Source organism: Scyliorhinus canicula, chromosome 1 (genome assembly GCF_902713615.1).
Source record: "Scyliorhinus canicula chromosome 1, sScyCan1.1, whole genome shotgun sequence".
Classification (NCBI taxonomy): domain Eukaryota; kingdom Metazoa; phylum Chordata; class Chondrichthyes; order Carcharhiniformes; family Scyliorhinidae; genus Scyliorhinus; species Scyliorhinus canicula.
This window is the reverse complement of record NC_052146.1, coordinates 300,441,589-300,461,858: the sequence shown is the minus strand read 5'-3', so window position 1 is coordinate 300,461,858 and position 20,270 is coordinate 300,441,589. Positions and strand designations below refer to the sequence as shown.

Below are 20,270 nucleotides of genomic sequence, written 5' to 3'. Positions count from 1 at the left end.
TCTCCTCTGTGGCATCTCTGTGGTAACACTGGCACGGACCCTTACAGGGACCGATGCTGAACGGTTTTACAAGGCAGTAATTTGATCTCAGGGTCCACAATTCATCACATGAAGCTGGATCTCCTCTCCTATACACAACCAGCCTTGCAGCGGTTGATAGGGATTGGACTTCGCCAGACAGAAAGCGGGAGAGAGAGAGGGAGAGAGCAAGAGCGAGAGGAAGAGCGAGAGGGAGAGGGAGAGGGAGAGAGCAAGAGTGGGAGGAAGAGGGAGAGGGAGAGGGAGAGGGATAGGGAGAGGGATAGGGAGAGGGAGAGAGCAAGAGTGAGAGGAAGAGGGAGAGGGAGAGGGATAGGGAGAGGGATAGGGAGAGGGATAGGGAGAGGGAGAGAGCAAGAGCAAGCTACAGCGAGAGGAAGCGGAAGAGGGAGAGGAAGAGGGAGAGGGAGAGTGAGAGGGAGAGGGATAGGGAGAGAGCAAGAGCGAGAGCAAGCGACAGCGAGAGGAAGCGGAAGAGGGAGAGGGAGAGGAAGAGGAAGAGGGATAGGGATAGGGAGAGGGATAGGGAGAGGGAGAGAGCAAGAGCGAGAGCAAGCGACAGCGAGAGGAAGCGGAAGAGGGAGAGGAAGAGGGAGAGGAAGAGGGATAGGGAGAGGGAGAGAGCAAGAGCGAGAGCAAGCGACAGCGAGAGGAAGCGGAAGAGGGAGAGGAAGAGGGAGAGGGAGAGGAAGAGGGATAGGGAGAGGGAGAGGGATAGGGAGAGGGAGAGAGCAAGAGCGAGAGCAAGCGACAGCGAGAGGGAGCGGAAGAGGGAGAGGAAGAGGGAGAGGGATAGGGATAGGGATAGGGAGAGGGAGGGAGCGAAAGAGAGCGTGAACGAGAGGGAGAGGGAGAAGGAGGACTGGTACACGGGTTCAAATCCCACCATGTCCAATTTAAACTGGACTAATAAAACCTGGAACACGAAGCTAGGCTCAGTAATGGTGACCTTGAAACTATCACTGCCATCCTTGCCTGGTCTGGCCTACATGTGACTCCAGACCCACAGCAATCTAAACCGCCCTCTGAACTAGCTGAACGAGCCACTCAGTTCAAGGGGCAATCAGGGGTGGACAACAAATGCTGGCCCTGCCAGCGACGGCCACATTCCCTGAAAACAATAACATTTAAAAACCTGCTCTCAGAACGAGACGGAAGCTTTAACAGCATGGATGAGCTTCGCTGGCCGTCAGCATGCGGCTCACAGAGACGGAAGGAGGGATGAGCACCAATACCATTGGAACAGTGTTCTAGGCACTGACCCTGGTTCCTCAGTAGGGCCCAGGGTGTCCATTGTGGCCCAACGTTTGCAGCATGGCTCATGTGTCAGAATGTGTTGGGTCCCGGTCCCACGCCAAGACTCGAGCACCAAAGCTGAGCCGATGCTCCAGCGCAGTACCGGAGCGAGACTGTCAGGCGTACCGTCTTTCAGTTAAACCCCGGCCACACCCGGTGTCTGGATATAAAAAGGCTGTTTCAAAGAAGGAGGGCGTTCTCTGCCCTTTCCAGGACAATATTCAGCCCATTGCTGCTTGCGGGAGCTTAACTGTTGGCAAATTGGCTGCTGCATTGTGAAGCGCTCTGCAACACCCTGAGGTCCTGGAAGGCGCTATATAAATGTAACTCTTTCCCTTCCGCCTCAGCGAGTGTATTCAGTGAGCAGAGGAGCGGCACAGACTAGCTTCCATCCTCGGCCTTAACACCGTGGGTGGCAGCAGGTGGGGGGCAGGGGGGTTTGCCAATCTCTATCCTGCTGAAAAGCACCCATGCGTGTGGAGGTCAGGCAGTGATCAGATCCGGTTCAGCTCAGAGGATCGACGTGGTCGAGGCCAAATTGGGGTGAAAGCAGCACGGAAGACACCTCTCACCCACTCACCTCTCCCTCCGTCACTCAAACATCTACTCTTGCTTCTCTCTAACCTAACCTAACCCGCCCCTGATGCGAGCCACGCCGAGCCCTCACGTCTCGAGGCGGACAAAGAAACAGTCTAGGTCAGAGGGGTGCTATGTCTTTTCGTCCAACGTCATTTCGTCCAACGACACTTCGTCCACGTCTTTTGGTCCAACGTCTTTTTGTCCGCCCGTCTTTTGGTCCAACGTCACTTCGTCCAATTATCCAATTACAAATAGTTTAATTTAGTTTTTCAATGTTACTGCTCAAGGATCCTCTCCATCTATTTCGCCTCTTGATATTGAGTTCTGCATTTGTGCTGCTTGATCTCCAGACATTATTAAGATAAGCTGCAGGATATTCACCCATGTATGCTCCAGCGTGATGAGAGCCATTGTATCTGATGGAATATTTGATCATTTCAGACCTGTAATGTCAGAACCCACTGCCAACCAGAGGTTTTAATCACTCGACGAAAGTCGAGTTTAAATCTGCTTCTTTCAGAACTGCACGCATTGTCTAAATCCAATTAGACTCCCACTTATATCTGTGTCTGTCGGAATTGTAGAATATCAAATCATCTTGTCCTCTCTCCATTATTCTCTCTCGGGTACAGTTCTGGAAATCTAACTTTTAGGGAATTTCGGGAATTTGCAATTTACATCAATTTTAAGTAATTTCGGGAATTTTAAGTAATTAGTAAACTTTTAGATTTTTTAACTGCATTTTTAGATTTTTTAACTTTTTAACTGCATTTTTCAACTTGCATTTTACTTGCATTTTATCAATTACTTGCATTTTAACAATTAAATTCACTTGCTGCATTGTACTTGCATTTTATCAATTAAATGGTTTTATACGGAGTTAATTTGTAATTGGATAATTGGACGAAGTGACGTTGGACCAAAAGACGGGCGGACGAAAAGACGTTGGACTAAAAGACGTGGACGAAGTGTCGTTGGACGAAAAGACGCGACACGGGTCAGAGGGTAGGCCTCAGGCCAGAGAGTAGGCCTCAGGCCAGAGAGTAGGCCTCAGGCCAGAGGGTAGGCCTCAGGCCAGAGGGTAGGCCTCAGGCCAGAGGGTAGGCCTCAGGCCCTGTGTACAGATACATTCAACCGTCAAACCCTCAATTAATAATTAAAATCAAAAACCTTTCCCATTCTTTGGAGCGTCAAAGGGTGGAAACAGAAGGTGCTTTTCACCCTTCTGCAAGGGCAACATCCAAAACCAGCTGCTTGTATGCAAATCTTTTTTGTTTTTGCTTAGAGCAGGGGACTTGCCCTTTTTACTGTAACCCTTCACCCCTCCCTCCTCATCCCCCTCCCCACTGGCTAACACTGGATAAAGACTTACACACAAGCAACTCAAACAAAGTACTACACCCTACATATTAATTACTCTAGGAAAAAAAAAGGGAAAGCATTTGTCAATAAGCCTCCAACACTTTGAATGAAGAAAAGGGTTTTACAAAGTGGTAGTCTAGATTGCCGCAGTGCGGACATTGTTGGACATTGCTGTACTCCGAGAAATACTGCATTCCCACTCGCACGTCGATAACCGGCTTCCCACAGTGTTTGCAGTTCAGCCTGGCCTGCAAGAGAGCAAGAACATTTGTTTCAGAGAAAGGGGGAAAAAAGTACAGCAGGTCAATTATTATCGGGCATTACAGGGCAGCACTCCCTCAGCACTCCCTCGATCATGTATGTGCTCAAGTCTCCGGTGGGGCCTGAAGCCACAACCCTTCTCCCTCAGAGACAAAGTGCTTTGGGGGGGGGGGGGGGGGGGGGGGGGGGGGGGGGGGAGGGGAGAGTGAGAAGAATGGGTTGAAAGGCATTTGTTCCAGTTCCTACTTTGGACTTTTCAAGATTTCTCCGAAAAGCCAGGAATCCCTATGGGCGGCACAGTGTCACAGTGGTTAGCACTGCTGCCTCACAGTGCTGAGGACCCTGGTTCGATCCTGGCCCCCGGTTCACTGCCCGTGTGGAATTTTGCACATTCTCCCCGTGGCTGCGTGTGTCTCTCTCCCCCCCCCCCCCCCCCCCCCCCCCAAACAATCCAAAGATGTGCAGGGGAGGTGGATTGGCCACGCTAAATCGGCCCTTAATTGGAAAACAAATAATTGGGTACGTTAAATTTTTTTAAAGCCCTGAGTCACCGTCTGTGCCGAGTCTGCACTTTCTCCCCGTGTGTGCGTGGGTTTCCCCCCACAAGTGCAAAGATGTGCAGGGGAGGTGGATTGGCCATGCTAAATTGCCCCTTAGTGTAGGTCAGGTTCGGGGGTTATTGGGATAGGGTGGGGAGTGGGATGGGGTGGGGTGCTCTTTCAGCGGGTCGGTGCAGACACGATGGGCCAAATGGCCTCCTTCTGCGCTGTAGGGATTCTATGATTCTGAGGTGGTTGCTGGGACAGTGAGTAAATTTAAGGAGGACTTGGACAGATTTTTAATTAGTAATGGGAGGAAAGGTTATGGAGAACAGGCAGGATGGTGAAGTTAAGGCCAGGATGAGATCAGCCATGATCGAATGGCGGAGCAGACTCGATGGGCCAAATTGCCGAAAATTCTGCTCCGATATCTTATGAACTTATCAGGGTGACGGGAAAATCAATGATTTCAAAAGGTCACTGGATGGGCACTTGAGGGAAATAAATCTGCTGGGCTGCGGAGATACAACAGGGGAGATGGGACTGACCGGATTGCTCTTTAGAGGGCTATCCTGGGCTGGATGGGCTGTATATACAACTCTATGTGCAACACTTGGTGTTACGACTGTGTGTCTAAGTTCAGCTAGATGGCAGTGCCACAATATAGAGATTACAAATGATCCTCCGCCCTGCACGAGGAAACCAGCATGAGGCGGGCTACAGGGAATGATGATCCTAATCACAATTTTAGGTCGAAGGTGGTTTAGTGGTCATGTTACCAGACTAGCCATCCAGAGGCCCAGGCTAATGGCTTGGGGCCATGGGTTCAAATCCCAGCCCGGCAGCTGGTGGAATCCAACTAATGAATCTGTCATTGATAGCTAGTCTCGGGAATGGTGACCATGGCAACCATTATCCATTGTCGTTAAAACCCGCCTGGTTTAGGGAAGGAAATCTGCCGTCCTTACCCGGTCCGGCCTACATGTGACGCCAGACCCACAGCAATGTGGCCAATGCTCTACCGGACCTGCGAATGTTGAGCTCCAGGGGAAATTAGGTAAAGCCAACAAGTGCTGCCTTTACCAGCAACACACCCACATCTCATGAAAGAGAAAAAAATCTATCGACTGTTGTTGAATTGGGGGGGGGGGGGGGGGGGGGGGGGGGGGAGGAGGAGGACAGGACTGGGTTCAGCTGTGACGGCCCCCCCTGGCCAAACAGCTTGTCAACACTCCCTGCCAAGGCCAAGTGTGAAGGATGACCATTGAGAAACAATTTCCAGCTCAGTAAAGAATCACATAGCAGCGTGAAGCATCACCTTCAAGAACAGCAAAAATTACACACTGTCACGCCGACCGGCCGGCTGCGAACCATCTTTGAAAGGGATTGTCCAACAGCAACCATTGAGAGATAATAGCAGATGTGCAACACCCACCTGGCAACATGGAGACGCAGCCAGGATGTCGTAAGTGTACATTGTTCCCAGCTGATGCCAGCTCCCGTCCCATCGCGACTTGCACTTGATGCAAATGATCTTATGTACCCCTTCTAGGCAGTCCACACAGATGGCATAGAGGTGCATGAGCCTTCCTGCAAACAAGCCATGAGCAAAGTTAACGTTCAGTCAACAAACAACAAAGAGAAATTATTTATAATAATAATCTTTACTGTCACAAGTAGGCTTACATCAAATATAGAACATACAGTGCAGAAGGCCATTTGGCTCATCGAGTCTGCACCGACCCACTTAAGCCCTCACTTCCACCCTATCCCCGTAACCCAATAACCCCTCCTAACCTTTTTGGTCACTAAGGGCAATTTATCATGGCCAATCCACCTAACCTGCACGTCTTTGTGACTGTGGGAGGAAACCGGAGCACCCGGAAGAAACCCACGCAGACACGGGGAGGATGTGCAGACTCCGCACAGGCAGTGACCCAAGCCGGGATTCGAACCTGGGACCCTGGCGCTGTGAGGCAACAGTGCTAACCACTATGCTCCCGTATTCGGAGTCCTGGCCACAATCTATCCCTCAATCAACATCACAAAAACAGATTATCTGGTCACACACGCTGGTCACAAATTGGCTGCCACGTTCTCCTGCAGTGCAACGGTGACAACACTTCAAAAAACACTTCATTGGCTGTGAAGCGCTTTGAAATGCTCGAATGTTGTGAAAGGCGCTATATAAATGCAAGTCTTCCTTTCCAAGTCTGTATTTCGGTCCGTCGGGAGCAGCTGGGGAGAAGGGGGGGAATACCGGTATCTGCCCCTCCCCCCACATCAGGAGAGCCAGCTCCCAATCTGGACCAGGCCCCAGTCCCACGGCACCTGCTTTCAGAAGGAAGCTGCCACTTCCGTAAAATTTCGATTCAGCCGAATTCTATTTTGATTTTCAGAGTTTCCCTGGGAGATTCCTCCGGGTGTGGTGGAACAGGCTGTGAATGGGAGAAGTTTCCCAGCCTTTCCCTGTTATGTTTCTACGGCTCAGGAAGAGGGAATTTCCTGGTCGGAGCTGTTTTCAGACAGGGCACAGGAGCAGCGTGCGGGGTTCCGGCTGAGCGAAGCAGGGCTGGTCGCTGTCGAGCAGCCCCTGTGGAATCAGCCCACATTCGGATGGCAGGATCAGGCTTCAGGTGTGTCCTCTATTAGCCTCTCCTCGCTCGTCATTCTGCTCTCTCCTCTCATCCTCCTATCACTCCTACCCTCCAGCCACCCAGGCACACACCCGGCTGAAATTAGATAGCGACTGTAGCAAACAGCATTTGTTGCTGGAGTCCAGTCAGGGGGAATGCCAAATACTCACATCACCTCCACCCCAAATGCTACACCCAATGGCGCTTCAATAGGCAGTTTGCTAAGTTTCTATCATGTGAGCAGGGAGCAGCCTTGGTCAGAGGACACGCGTCAGCACGGTGGCACAGTGGTTAGCACTGCTGTCTCAGAGTGCCAGGGTCCCACATTCGATTCCGGCCTCGGGTGACTGTGCGGAATCATAGAATTAACAGTGCAGAAGGAGGCCATTCGGCCCATTGAGTCTGCACCGGCCCTTACAAAGAGCACCCTACTCAAGCCCACGCATCCACCCTATCCCCGTAACCCAGTAACCCCCGCTTAACATTTTTTTGGACACTAAGAGTTTGCACGTCCTCCCCCTGTGTGCGTGGGTTTCCTCCGGGTGCTCCGGCTTCCACCCACAGTCCAAAGATGTGCAGGTTAGGTGCATTGGCCATAATAAATTGCCCCTTAGTGTCCAAAAGATGTGAACCCTCGTTCTCTTTCAGAGAGTGGGTGCAGACTCGATGGGCTGAATGGCCTCCTCCAGCACTGTAGGGGTTTTATGGACATGGGGGTAAATTGGTAGCAGTTTACAGGCAGTTTGCGAGCCATTGCGAGGCTAAGCAAATGTGACCGTGACAATTATCTTTGATTGTTGCAAAAACCCATCTGGTTCGCTAATGTCCTTTAGGGAAGAAAATCTGTCATCTTTACCCGGTCCAGCCTACACGTGACTCCAGACCCTCAGCAATGTGGTTGACTATTAACCGCCCTCTGAAATGGCCGAACGAGTCATTCAGTTTAAGAGAAATGAGGGATGCGCAAAAACTCGTGGGTCTTTGTACATGTGAGAGTATAAAGAGGGCAAAATGAGTCAGTAGTGAGAGTGTTAGATGAGTCAGCAGCTGGTTTTATATTTCCCCGCCTTTATTTTCACTAGAATTCCCTCCCTGAACCTCACTGCGCCTCGCCACTGCCTCAGTCAGCCTCGGTGCCTCCCTGCTCCTTCCGCCTCGGTGAGTCTCCCCCCCCCGGTGCCAGGCCGCCCCTCTGGGCCTCGCCACCTCCCTGCCTCCACCTCACATTCCTCCTTTACAACACTTCTTTGAAACTACCTGACCAACTCCACACACACACACACACCCACGCACACCCACACACGCATGCACCCACACACGCATGCATGCAAACCCACACACGCACACCCACACACACATGCACACACACACCCACACATGCACACACGCACGCACACACACATGCACATCCACACACGCACACATGCACACCTACCTGTGGGCCAGCTGAAAAATGAAATGAAAATCGCATATTGTCACAAGTAGGCTTCAATGAAGTTACTGTGAAAAGCCCCTAGTCGCCACATTCCGGCGCCTGTTCAGGGAGGCTGGTACGTGAATCGAACCGTGCTGCTGGCCTGCTTGGTCTGCTTTAAAAGCCAGCGATTTAGCTCAGTGAGCTATTATGCCACTGCCTCCTCTCAGCTGAAACACTACAAGCCAAGAAAGAAAGCACCAAAAACAAAACCTTGCACCATTTACTCCTGCTCAAAGCCCTTTCGGCAAGCTGAACAGACTGCAAACATAAAACACTCTGCTCGCTGTGTGAAAAAGTGCTCGAATTTCTGACCGACACTGACACGAATAAGCTAAAAGACAGGAGCTACTGAATGAAATTATAACAAGCTACACCACGTGGCGACAATTGCATCCACACATACATTAGTAAGGGTAATCAGCAAAATCAATAGGATGACAAACCTGTTTAATAGCTGGTGCACAAGAGACTGAAGTATATTGTAAAGGCGCAGAATGCCCCCTCCACATACTCTGCAGGGTTTGAGGAAAGTCCGGGAGATACCAGTTTGGGTGAGGACATGCCGGGCTGGATTTGAGGTCGCACTAAGCTGCTGGCACCAAGCTGCACAAACGCAGGTCAATCGACTGCAGCAGACTCACGGATGCACTTCGGAGGCCACTCTCCTCCTCCAATCCAGAAGTGTCCTTCCTGGCTCACTCCCTGTCCGAAACAGAAGGCTGGGAGTTTAAATTCCACTCCAGAAACCTGAGCAGGCGGACACTCGACGGCAGTGTCAAGGGAACGAAAGATCCCAAGGCGCTATTTCAAAAGTAGAGCAGGAGGGGGGGTAACCCGAGTGACGTGGCCAGAATATATCCCTTAACCAACATTGCTCAAACAGACTGCCTGCTCTCACAGTACAGCTCGTGTGATCTTGCTGTGCAGGTATTCACTGCACATTTAACGACCCAGAATTAAAGAAGTATTTCATTGGCTGTAAAATGCTTGAGGATATCCCGGGGTTGTGTAAGGAGCCTTATAAATGCAAGTCTTTCTTTCAGATCATGGCAGGCCTGTACCTTGATTTACCCACCGTACTCCTCCAGACCTTTAACCCAACAAAAATAATTTACTGATCTGTGTTTGGTTTCACGGGCAGGTTCCAGATTTCCGTCACCCTTCTGAGCGGCCAAGTGCTTCCCGATCTCACTCCTAAATGATCTGGCTTTAACTTTAAGACCGGGGCCCCTCCTCGTTCCCGGAATTGTTTCCTGCAATGGGACATTTGACCCACGCAGACACGGGGAGAATGTGCAAACTCCACCCGGACAGTGACCCAGAGCCGGGATCGAACCTGGGACCTCGGCGCCGTGAGGCAGCAGTGCTAACCACTGCGCCAGCGTGCTGCCCTAGTTTATTATTATTAGGGATGGGCAACAAATGCTGGTCTTGCCAGCGATGCCCACATCCCATGGTGGACGGCACGGTAGCACAGTGGCTTCACAGTTCCAGGGTCCCAGGTTCGATTCCCGGCTTAGATCACAGTCTGTGTGGAGTTTGCACGTCCTCCCCGTGTGTGCGTGGGTTTCCTCCCACAGTCCAAAGATGTGCGGGTTAGGTGGATTGGCCAGGCTAAATTGCCCTTAAGTGTCCAAAAAAGGTTAGGTGGGGTTACTGGGGTAGTATGGAGGCGTGGGCTTGAGTAGGGTGCTCTTTCCAAGGGCCGGTGCAAACCCAATGGGCCGAATGGCTTCCTTCTGCACTGCAAATTCTATGAATCTATGAAAGAATAAATTGTTAAAATAACATAACCACCGCACTGTGCAGTCAGGCATACACATGTGCCCTACTTCCTGGACAAGTTCCTCTTCAGAATGAAGGGGCAGACCACAAGCAAAGCTGCTTACTCATATCAGGAAAGAGAGATGTCAACACAGGATCCCCTCCTCGTTCTGTGCCAGGGTCCGAAAGAGGTGCCTGTTCAAAGATTCACAATCGCTTCGCAGCCGTGGATCATTCACTCCATATTTGCTCAACCCAATGCCAATCAGAGACCCATTACCGAGGACCCATCGCCCCCCCCCCCCCCCCCGCCCCCCGGAGCTCTGATCAGCTTCCACTCCCTCCACCCCGCACGCTGTTAAGAGTGGCTAATTCACGATAAAAACAAACGTGTGACATGAAAATGAGCAGGGTACTTATCTCACTCTTCCCTTCCGGGAAGTGAGGGAGTGTGCACTGTCAGAGGGGGGGGGGCTTCTTTACGACGAGACCAGTTCCCACTGTGAGCAGTAATGAATTGGGTTTTAGACGGGGCTGAACACATCCCTTAGCCTGCTGTTTCACTTCGCTTCAGCTTGGATGACATGGTGGTTTCAACAGAAATCAATATGGCAGGCTGTTATTGCCTCTCTGGCATTTATTGCCCCTCCCGAGCTGCCCCTGTGGCTTTCCCGGGCACTTCATAGGGCAGCTAAGGGCCAACCATGTTAGCGTGGAGATGGAGTCACGTACAGGTCAACAACTTCACAATGGAGCAAGACAGGGAAGGCCTAAAGTAGGCCCGAGAAGGTTCAGTCATCGGGACGGCCTGACCTACTAACATTGGCAATGCACAAAGACCCACCCTGTCTCAACAGGAGTGTTTCTACCAAGTCAAGCTCAGCTACCAGTTTCTAATCCTCACGCAGGAAGGTAGCAGCAGCACTTCAGCAAGGACTGGGTGTACAGGCAGCGCGGTGGCACAGTGGTTAGCACTGCTGCCTTACAGCGCCAGGGCCCCAGGTTCGATTCCGACCTCGGGTAACTGTCCGTGTGGAGTTTGTACATTCTCCCCGTGTCTGCATGGGTTTCCACCAGGTGCTCCAGTTTCCGTCCATAGATGTGCAGGTTGAGATGGATTGGCCATGCCAAATTCCCCATTAGGGTGGAGGTGCAGGAATAGGCTGGGGGATTGGGCCTAGGTAGGGTGGTCTTTCGAAGGGTTGGTGCCGACTCGATGGGCCGAATGGCCTCTTGCCGCACTGTAGGGATTTTATGATTCCATATGAGAGCAGGTCTGATATGATTGGCTCAATCAGGAGTACAAGTTAAATTTAGAGCTGGGTGGGACAGCACTGGGGTCTCCCTCGCTGCTGAACTGGCAGCAATGAACTGACATTCTCTCCTTAACTGAGACTCTTGCTCGAGGGTTAATTGGAAACCTTTGTCTGCAGCAAACTGCAAAGACAGAATCAAAAACCGTCCGACTGTGCGTCTCCCTGCCTCGTCTCAAGAGATGACGGGTGACTTATATTTAAACACAGGCCCGATGTCAAAGCAAGGAGCAAAGTGGCCCTTTGTCAACGTCAAATAGTGTCTGGGGCTCGACATAACTGTGGTCTGGAATGAGTTATCTGAAAGGGTGGTGGGAACAGATTCAACAGTAACTTTCAGAAGGAAATTGGATAAATACTTGAAAAGGAAAATTTTGCAGGGTTTGGGGAAAGGTCATGAGGGGGGGGGTTAAGAATAATTGGACAGCTCTTCCAAAAAGCCAGCATAGGACGGAAGGGGTCAATGCAATTCTAAAACTTGGGGGCTTGTACAGAAATCACTTTCAACTAAGTTGAAAGAAAAAGTGGGCGGCGCAGTGGTTAGCACAGCGGCCTCACAACAGCAGGAACCCCGGTTCAATTCCGGCCTTGGGTGACTGGCTGTGTGGAGTTTGCCCAAAGATGTGCAGGTTAGGTGGGGTTACAGGGATAGGGCCGGAGGGGGGCCTAGGTAGGGTGCTCTTTCAGAGAGTCGGGGCAGAATGGCCTCTTTCTACACTGTCGGAATTCTACGGTTCCAAGTGCCGGCTCGTGTTCAAAACAAACGGTTGAAATCTGGCACAACTGGCTGGTGGGTTAACTGGAGGGTCTCCACACCTCAGGCGGGGGGCAAGGTTGAGAAGGCGGGGCCTTCACGGATAACCTCAGCCGGGAATCGAACCCACGCTGCAGGTCTTGACCCGGAGCACGAGCCACCCATCCAGCCAACGGAGCTGAATCGACCCATGTATATGTTATATATTCACAAATGTATGAATGCAGATATATATGAAATATTTATTGTTTTTAACTAATGATTGTATGATCGTATGTTTGGCTCAGTTTGCTGGATAGCTGATTCATGATGCGGACGGTGACTAAGCGCAGTCTTCTCAAACTTGCCCCTCGCCTGAGGCGTGGCGATCATCAGGTTAAATCACCACCAGTCAGCTCTCCCCCTCGAAGGGGAAAGCAGCCTACGGCCATTTGGGACTACGGCGACTTTACTATACATTATACCGGAGAAGATGCCAAAGATAAATTTCCACTTTTGCGTGGACAATAAAGCTCAATTCTATTATATTCTATTCGATCAGGCACCAGGGGGCATCGAATTAAGGGGATAGGGAAAGAACCAAAAAGAGACACGAGTAGAAACATTCTTGTGCAGCAAATGATTAGGATGACGACTGCACTGCCCGGGAATGTGGTGGAGGCAGGAACAATTGGAGGCTTTCAAAGGGGGACTTAGATAGTTATCAGAAGAGAAACAAATTGCAGGACTATGGGGAAAACGCGGGGCAGTGGGACTAACTGCGTTTTACAGAGACATGGAGGACATGTTGGGCCTCCTCCTGTGCTGTAGCAATTCTAGAATCTTCCCTCAGAGTGGAGTGAATGTGTGGAATTCTTTACCCACAGAGGGCTGTGGAGGCTAGGTCCCCGAGTACGTTCACGGTTGAGATAGACATCAGTGAGGGAATCAAGGGTTGTGTGCGTGTGGGGGGGAGGCGGGCAGGTGGAGTTTGGGGGGGGGGGGTGGGGGGGGGGGGGGGGGGGGGGGGGGCGGGCAGGTGGAGTTGAGGATTATCACATCAGATCAGTCATGATGTCATTGATGGCCTACTTCTGCTCCTCCACCTTATGGTCTAATCCGACGGTTCCAGTTCCCAGGGATCACAAGCCAATGATACAAGCCTTACACAGATCCACAATCACACTCACAAGGATGGTCATAGTGGAAAGTGGAAATGATTGATTGGTGCCAGGGCGAGTGAAGTCGTTGCTTTGCTATCTTGGCACAATGTTGGGCACAGGAACACTGGGAGTCATGGCAATAACAGCACAGGATGCCATGCGGACCACCGCGGCTGTGCAGCGGTGTGAAATAGTGATCCAATTGGTCGCACTCCCCTCCACCCTTCCCTCATAAACTTTGGGGATGTTTTCATTTTAACTTCCTTTTCAAACATTACCTTTCAGGGAGCATATAGATTTCATAGAATTTACAGTGCAGAAGGAGGCCATTCGGCCCACGGGTCCGCACCAGCCCTTGGAAAGAGCACCCTATTTAAGCCCCACACCTCCACCCCATCCCTCTAACCCAGTAACCCCACCTAACCTTTTGGACACGAAGGGACAATTTATTATGGCCAATCCACCTAACCTGCACATCTTTGGACTGTGGGAGGAAATCGGAGCACCCGGAGGAAACCCACACAGACACGGGGAGAAAGTGCAAACTCCACACAGACAGTGACCCAGCGGGGAATCGAACCTGGGGCCCTGGAGCTGTGAAGCCACAGTGCTATCCACTCGTGCTACCGTGCTGCCCTGTGTACAGTAAAGACGGGGGCCTAAAATTCAGCAAAGGTTCCCCCCTCCCCATTCAATATTCCGCACGTTATGGCTCCTTCTGTACACCTGGAGGTGCAGGGAGGGGGAAAACCACATGCAGTTTGATTAGAGCAGTAAACAAGTGTTAGAATCAGCGAGGAGCGGCTCCTCCAGCCACACACATTCTGTCTCTCCCCCCCCTCCAATCTCCCCGCATGCCCGTGTCTTCACCCCCCGCAGAGTGTCCCTCCATCGCACCCTTGCTGCTTCTCCAGAGGCCGAAGCTTCGCTTGGGGAGGGGGGAGAACAGCCAGGCTGGGAAGGAGGGAGCCTGCGATTGGCAATCGTCCTGAACGGCGACCTGTTCGGCTGGAACTTCTCAACATCCCCTGGGGCCGGATCGAGGTCCAGGAGGAAAAGCAGAAAAAGGACAAAGACAGAGGCATCGAGAACAGCAGCCGGTCTGTCAAACTTTAATCTGTTGTGTTAGTGGCGAGTGGGGAGAGGTGATGAGAAATGACCAACCACGCAGCTGTCTATTTTGGTTTCATTGCATCCAGTGACTGGAATTGGAGTTGAATCTGATCTGATTTATGCAAATTGAGAATTGCATTTCGATGATGAACAGGAACTCTTTAATCTTTTCTCTATTCTGGCTCTGAACCACAATTGCACAGGTCACACTTTGCCAAATAAAGGCTCTTGTCTATATGAAGAAACACATTTAACATTCGTACAGATGTAATGTTATCACACGGCTGCACCCAGAAGGCAAGAGGAGCAGAATTGGGCCACTCGGCCCATCGAGTCTGCTGCGCCATTCAATCCTCAATGTAAAGTGGTTCGTGAGAATCGAAAAGTCACCCCTGAGAAAATCTCAAAGTGATCCCTCAGTAAACACCATATTCTGACCCCTGTTGCAAGAGGTGGTCGAGGAGAGATCAGACCATTCGGTCCTTCAAAGACTGCGCCTCCAGCTCACCGGCCCCTTCCGCCTTGCCGCCCAATTTTAAAGCCGACGTTTTCACATCTTCGCCTGGCAGATCAGCTCAAACATCTGTTAATCTTTGAGGGAAGAAGCTCCGCTGACCACGATTTGTTTATTTCTCCACGATTTGCCGCAATGATTCTACTGTCAGAGCGTCAGTGCTGAGAGAATGCTGCACTGTCAGAGGGTCAGTACTGAGGGAGGCTGCACTGTCAGAGAGTCAGTACTGAGGGAGTGCTGCACTGTCAGAGGGTCAGTACTGAGGGAGTGCTGCACTGTCAGAGGGTCAGTACTGAGGGAGTGCTGCACTATCAGAGGGTCAGTACTGAGGGAGTGCTGCACTGTCAGAGGGTCAGTACTGAGGGAGTGCTGCACTGTCAGAGGGTCAGGACTGAGGGAGTGCTGCACTGTCAGAGGGTCAGTACTGAGGGAGTGCTGCACTGTCAGAGGGTCAGTACTGAGGGAGTGCTGCATTGTCAGAGCGTCAGTACTGAGGGAGTGCTGCACTGTCAGAGGGTCAGGACTGAGGGAGTGCTGCACTGTCAGAGGGTCAGTACTGAGGGAGTGCCGCACTGTCAGAGGGTCAGTACTGAGGGAGTGCTGCACTATCAGAGGGTCAGTACTGAGGGAGGGCTGCATTGTCAGAGCGTCAGTACTGAGGGAGTGCTGCACTGTCAGAGGGTCAGGACTGAGGGAGTGCTGCACTGTCAGAGGGTCAGTACTGAGGGAGTGCTGCACTGTCAGAGGGTCAATACTGAGGGAGTGCCGCACTGTCAGAGGGTCAGTACTGAGGGAGTGCCGCACTGTCAGAGGGTCAGTACTGAGGGAGCGCTGAACTGTCAGAGGGTCAGTACTGAGGGAGTGCTGCACTGTCAGAGGGTCAGTACTGAGAGAGCGCTGCACTGTCAGAGGGTCAGTACTAAGGGAGTGCTGCACTGTCAGAGGGTCAGTACTGAGGGAGCGCCGCGCTGTCAGAGGGTCAGTACTGAGGGAGTGCTGCACTGTCAGAGGGTCAGTACTGAGGGAGTGCTGCACTGTCAGAGGGTCAGTACTGAGGGAGTACTGCACTGTCAGAGGGTCAGTACTGAGGGAGTGCCGCACTGTCAGAGGGTCAGTACTGAGGGAGTACCGCACTGTCAGAGGGTCAGTACTGAGGGAGTGCCGCACTGTCAGAGGGTCAGTACTGAGGGAGAGCCTCACTGTCAGAGGGTCAGTACTGAGGGAGTGCTGCATTGTCAGAGGGTCAGTACTGAGGGAGTGCTGCACTGTCAGAGGGTCAGTACTGAGGGAGTGCTGCATTGTCAGAGGGTCAGTACTGAGGGAGCGCTGCACTGTCAGAGGGTCAGGACTGAGGGAGTGCTGCACTGTCAGAGGGTCAGTACTGAGGGAGTGCTGCACTGTCAGAGGGTCAGGACTGAGGGAGTGCTGCACTGTCAGAGGGTCAGTACTGAGGGAGTGCCGCACTGTCAGAGGGTCTGTAGTGAGCGTGTGCTGCACTGTCAGAGGGTCAGTACTGAGGGAGTGCTACACTGTCAGAGGGTCAGTACTGAGGGAGTGCCGCACTGTCAGAGGGTCAGTACTGAGGGAGTGCCGCACTGTCAGAGGGTATGTAGTGAGCGTGTGCTGCACTGTCAGAGAGTCAGTACTGAGGGAGTGCTGCACTGTCAGAGGGTCAGTACTGAGGGAGTGCAGCACGGTCGGAGGGTCAGTACTGAGGGAGCTGCACTGTCAGAGGCTCAGTACTGAGGGAGTGCTGCACTGTCAGAGCGTCAGTACTGAGGGAGTGCTGCACTGTTAGAGGGTCAGTACTGAGGGAGTGCAGCACTGTCAGAGGGTCAGTACTGAGGGAGTGCCGCACTGTCAGGAGGTCAGTACTGAGGGGGTGCCGCACTGTCAGAGGGTCAGTACTGAGGGAGTACCGCACTGTCAGAGGGTCAGTACTGAGGGAGTACCGCACTGTCAGAGGGTCAGTACTGAGGGAGTGCCGCACTATCAGAGGGTCAGTACTGAGGGAGTGCTGCACTGTCAGAGGGTCAGTACTGAGGGAGTGCCGCACTGTCAGAGGGTCAGTACTGAGGGAGTGCCGCACTGTCAGAGGGTCAGTACTGAGGGAGTGCCGCACTGTCAGAGAGTCAGTACTGAGCGAGTGCCGCACTGTCAGAGGGTCAGTACTGAGGGAGTGCCGCACTATCAGAGGGTCAGTACTGAAGGAGTGCTGCACTATCAGAGGGTCAGTACTGAGGGAGTGCCGCACTGTCAGTGGGTCAGTGCTGAGGGAGTGCGGCACTGTCAGAGGGTCAGTACTGAGGGAGCGTCTCACTGTCAGAGGGCCAGTACTGAGGGAGTGCTGCACTATCAGAGGGTCAGTACTGAGGGAGTGCCGCACTGTCAGTGGGTCAGTGCTGAGGGAGTGCTGCACTGTCAGAGGGTCAGTACTGAGGGAGTGCTGCACTATCAGAGGGTCAGTACTGAGGGAGTGCCGCACTGTCAGAGGGTCAGTACTGAGGGAGTGCTGCACTGTCAGAGGGTCAGTACTGAGGGAGTGCTGCACTGTCAGAGGGTCAGTACTGAGGGAGTGCTGCACTGTCAGAGGGTCAGTACTGAGGGAGTGCTGCACTGTCAGAGGGTCAGTACTGAGGGAATACTGCACTGTCAGAGGGTCAGTACTGAGGGAGTGCAGCACTGTCAGTGGGTCAGTGCTGAGGGATTGCCGCACTGTCAGTGGGTCAGTGCTGAGGGAGTGCTGCACTCCTGGAGGTGCCCTCGCTCAGATGATTAATCCAAGTCCCTGCCTGGAAGCAGAACAGGACAGTTCTCCCACGTGTCCTAAACAATATTGTCCCTCAATCAACATCTTAAAAACATGATCTGAACATTACCCCACTGGTTTCTGGGTATTCACAGCGTGCAAACGTGGTCCTGTGTTGCCTACAGTCCAATACTGACTACACTTCAAAGAAGTACTTTGTGGAAAAATCTTTGGGACACTGAAGTCACAAAAAGTGTTAATTAAATGCAACTGTTGTTTCTTCGTCTTTGTTAAATTCAATGTCCGGCAAACATCGACTGCGAACGGCTGCCTTTCCCTCACCAACAGGGACAGAAGGTACCCCCAATGCCATCAGAGGCAGGCCACAACAATGGTTCAAATTGGCACATAGCGTTAGGCATCGCCACCCAAAGATACTGAGGCCAAATGTAATGTAGCAGTCGGTCCATCAGCCTGGTCGGCTGTTGGGGGGGTCACCCCACCCCAGCCCTGCTGTAATGCAGACACACTGGGAACACGCAATGCTTCATTTTGACCAAATAAGGCCATAAGATATGAAATGAAAATGAAAATCGCTTATTGTCACGAGTAGGCTTCAATGAAGTTACTGTGAAAAGCCCCTAGTCGCCACATTCCGGCGCCTGTCCGGGGAGGCTGGTACGGGAATCGAACCGTGCTGCTGGCCTGCCTTGGTCTGCTTTAAAAGCCAGCGATTTAGCCCAGTGAACTAAACCCGCCCCTTGGGCCATCGAGTCTGCACTGACCCTCTGAAAGAACACCCTACCTAAGCCCAATCCCCCACCCTATCCCTGTAACCCCACCTAACCTTTGGACACTAAGGGATGATTTATCATGGCCAATCCACCTAAACTGTCCACCCTCGGGCTGTGCGAGGAAACCGGAGCACCCGCACGAAACCCACGCAGACACGGAGAGAAAGGGCAAACTCCGCAAAGACAGTGACCCAAGGCCGGAATTGAACCTGGATCCCAGGTGCGGATGCAGCAGTGCTAGCCACTGTGCCGCCGGGCCGCCCCTCGGAGCAGAATCAGGCCATTCAGCCCATCGAGTCTGCTCCTCTATTCAATCATGGCTGATATGTTTCTCATCCACATTTTCCTGCCTTCTCCCCATAACCCCTGATCCCCATAGTAATCAAGAACCTGTCTATCTCTGTCTTAAAGACACTCAGTGATTTGGCCTCCACAGCCTTCTGCGGCAAAGAGTTCCACAGATTCACCACCCTCTGGCTGAAGAAATTCCTCCTCATCTCTGTTTTAAAGGATCGTCCCTTTAATCTGAGATTGTGTCCTCTGGTTCTAGTTTTTCCTACAAGTGGAAACATCCTCTCCACATCCACTCTATCCAGGCCTCGCAGCATCCTTTAAGTTTCAATAAGATCCCCCCTCATCCTTCTAAACTCCAACAAGTACAGACCCAGAGTCCTCAACCGTTCCTCATACGACAAGCTCTTCATTCCAGGGACATTCTTGTGAGCCTCCTCTGGACCCTTTCCAAGGCCAGCACATCTTTCCTTAGATACAGGGCCCCAAACTGCTCGCAATACTCCAAATGGGGTCTGACCAGAGCCTTCTACAGCCTCAGACGTACATCCCTGGTCTTGTATTCTAGCCCTCTTGACATGAATGCTAACATTGCATTTGCCTTCTTAACTGCAGACTGAACCTGCACATTAACTTTAAGAGAATCGTGAACAAGGACTCCCAAAGTCCCTTTGTGCTTCTCCTTTCCGAAGCATTTCCCCATTTAGAAAATAGTCTATGCCTCCATTTCTCCTTTCAAAGTTCATAACTTCACACTTTTCCACATTGTATTCCATCTGCCATTTCTTTGCCCACTCTCCTTAGCCTGTCCAAGTCCTTCTGCAGCCCCCTTGCTTCCTCAATACTACCTGTCCCTCTACAGATCATCTGCAAACTTCCTTCCTCCAGATCATTAAAGTATATTGTGAGACAGCGTGAGGGAGGGAGGGAGGGAGACAGCGTGAGGGAGGGAGGGAGGGAGACAGCGTGAGGGAGGGAGGGAGGGAGACAGCGTGAGGGAGGGAGGGAGACAGCGTGAGGGAGGGAGGGAGACAGCATGAGGGAGGGAGGGAGACAGCGTGAGGGAGGGAGACAGCGTGAGGGAGGGAGACAGCGTGAGGGAGGGAGACAGCGTGAGGGAGGGAGACAGCGTGAGGGAGGGAGACAGCGTGAGGGAGGGAGGGAGTCAGCGTGAGGGAGGGAGGGAGACAGCGTTAGGGACGGAGGGAGGGAGACAGCGTGAGGGAGGGAGAGAGACAGCGTGAGAGAGGGAGAGAGACAGCGTGAGGGAGGGAGGGAGAGAGACCGAGGGAGGGAGGGAGACAGCGTGAGGGAGGGAGGGAGACAGCGTGAGGGAGAGAGGGAGGCAGCGTGAGGGAGAGAGGGAGGCAGCGTGAGGAAGGGAGGGAGAGAGACAGCGTGAGGGAGGGAGAGAGACAGCATGAGGGAGGGAGGGAGACAGCGTGAGGGAGGGAGACAGCGTGAGGGAGGGAGACAGCGTGAGGGAGGGAGGGAGACAGCGGAGGGAGGGAGAGAGACAGCGTGAGGGAGGGAGGGAGAGAGAGAGAGAGACATAGAGACAGAGACAGAGAGAGACAGTGACAGAGACAGAGAGAGAGAGACAGAGACAGAGAGAGAGAGAGAGAGACATAGAGACAGAGACAGAGA

General features: G+C 52.4%; 1 protein-coding gene across 1 annotated transcript in view; it reads right to left on the bottom strand.

Annotated features, from left to right (window-relative positions):
* Positions 1–2,914: 2,914 nt before the first annotated feature.
* Positions 2,915–20,270, bottom strand: part of heca (hdc homolog, cell cycle regulator) — a 25,141-nt gene continuing 7,785 nt past the window's right edge. Inside the window, 2 exon segments of the mRNA XM_038816506.1 lie at positions 2,915–3,524; positions 5,512–5,666. Coding sequence (XP_038672434.1) covers positions 3,360–3,524; positions 5,512–5,666 — 320 coding nt within the window. The 3' untranslated portion in view covers positions 2,915–3,359.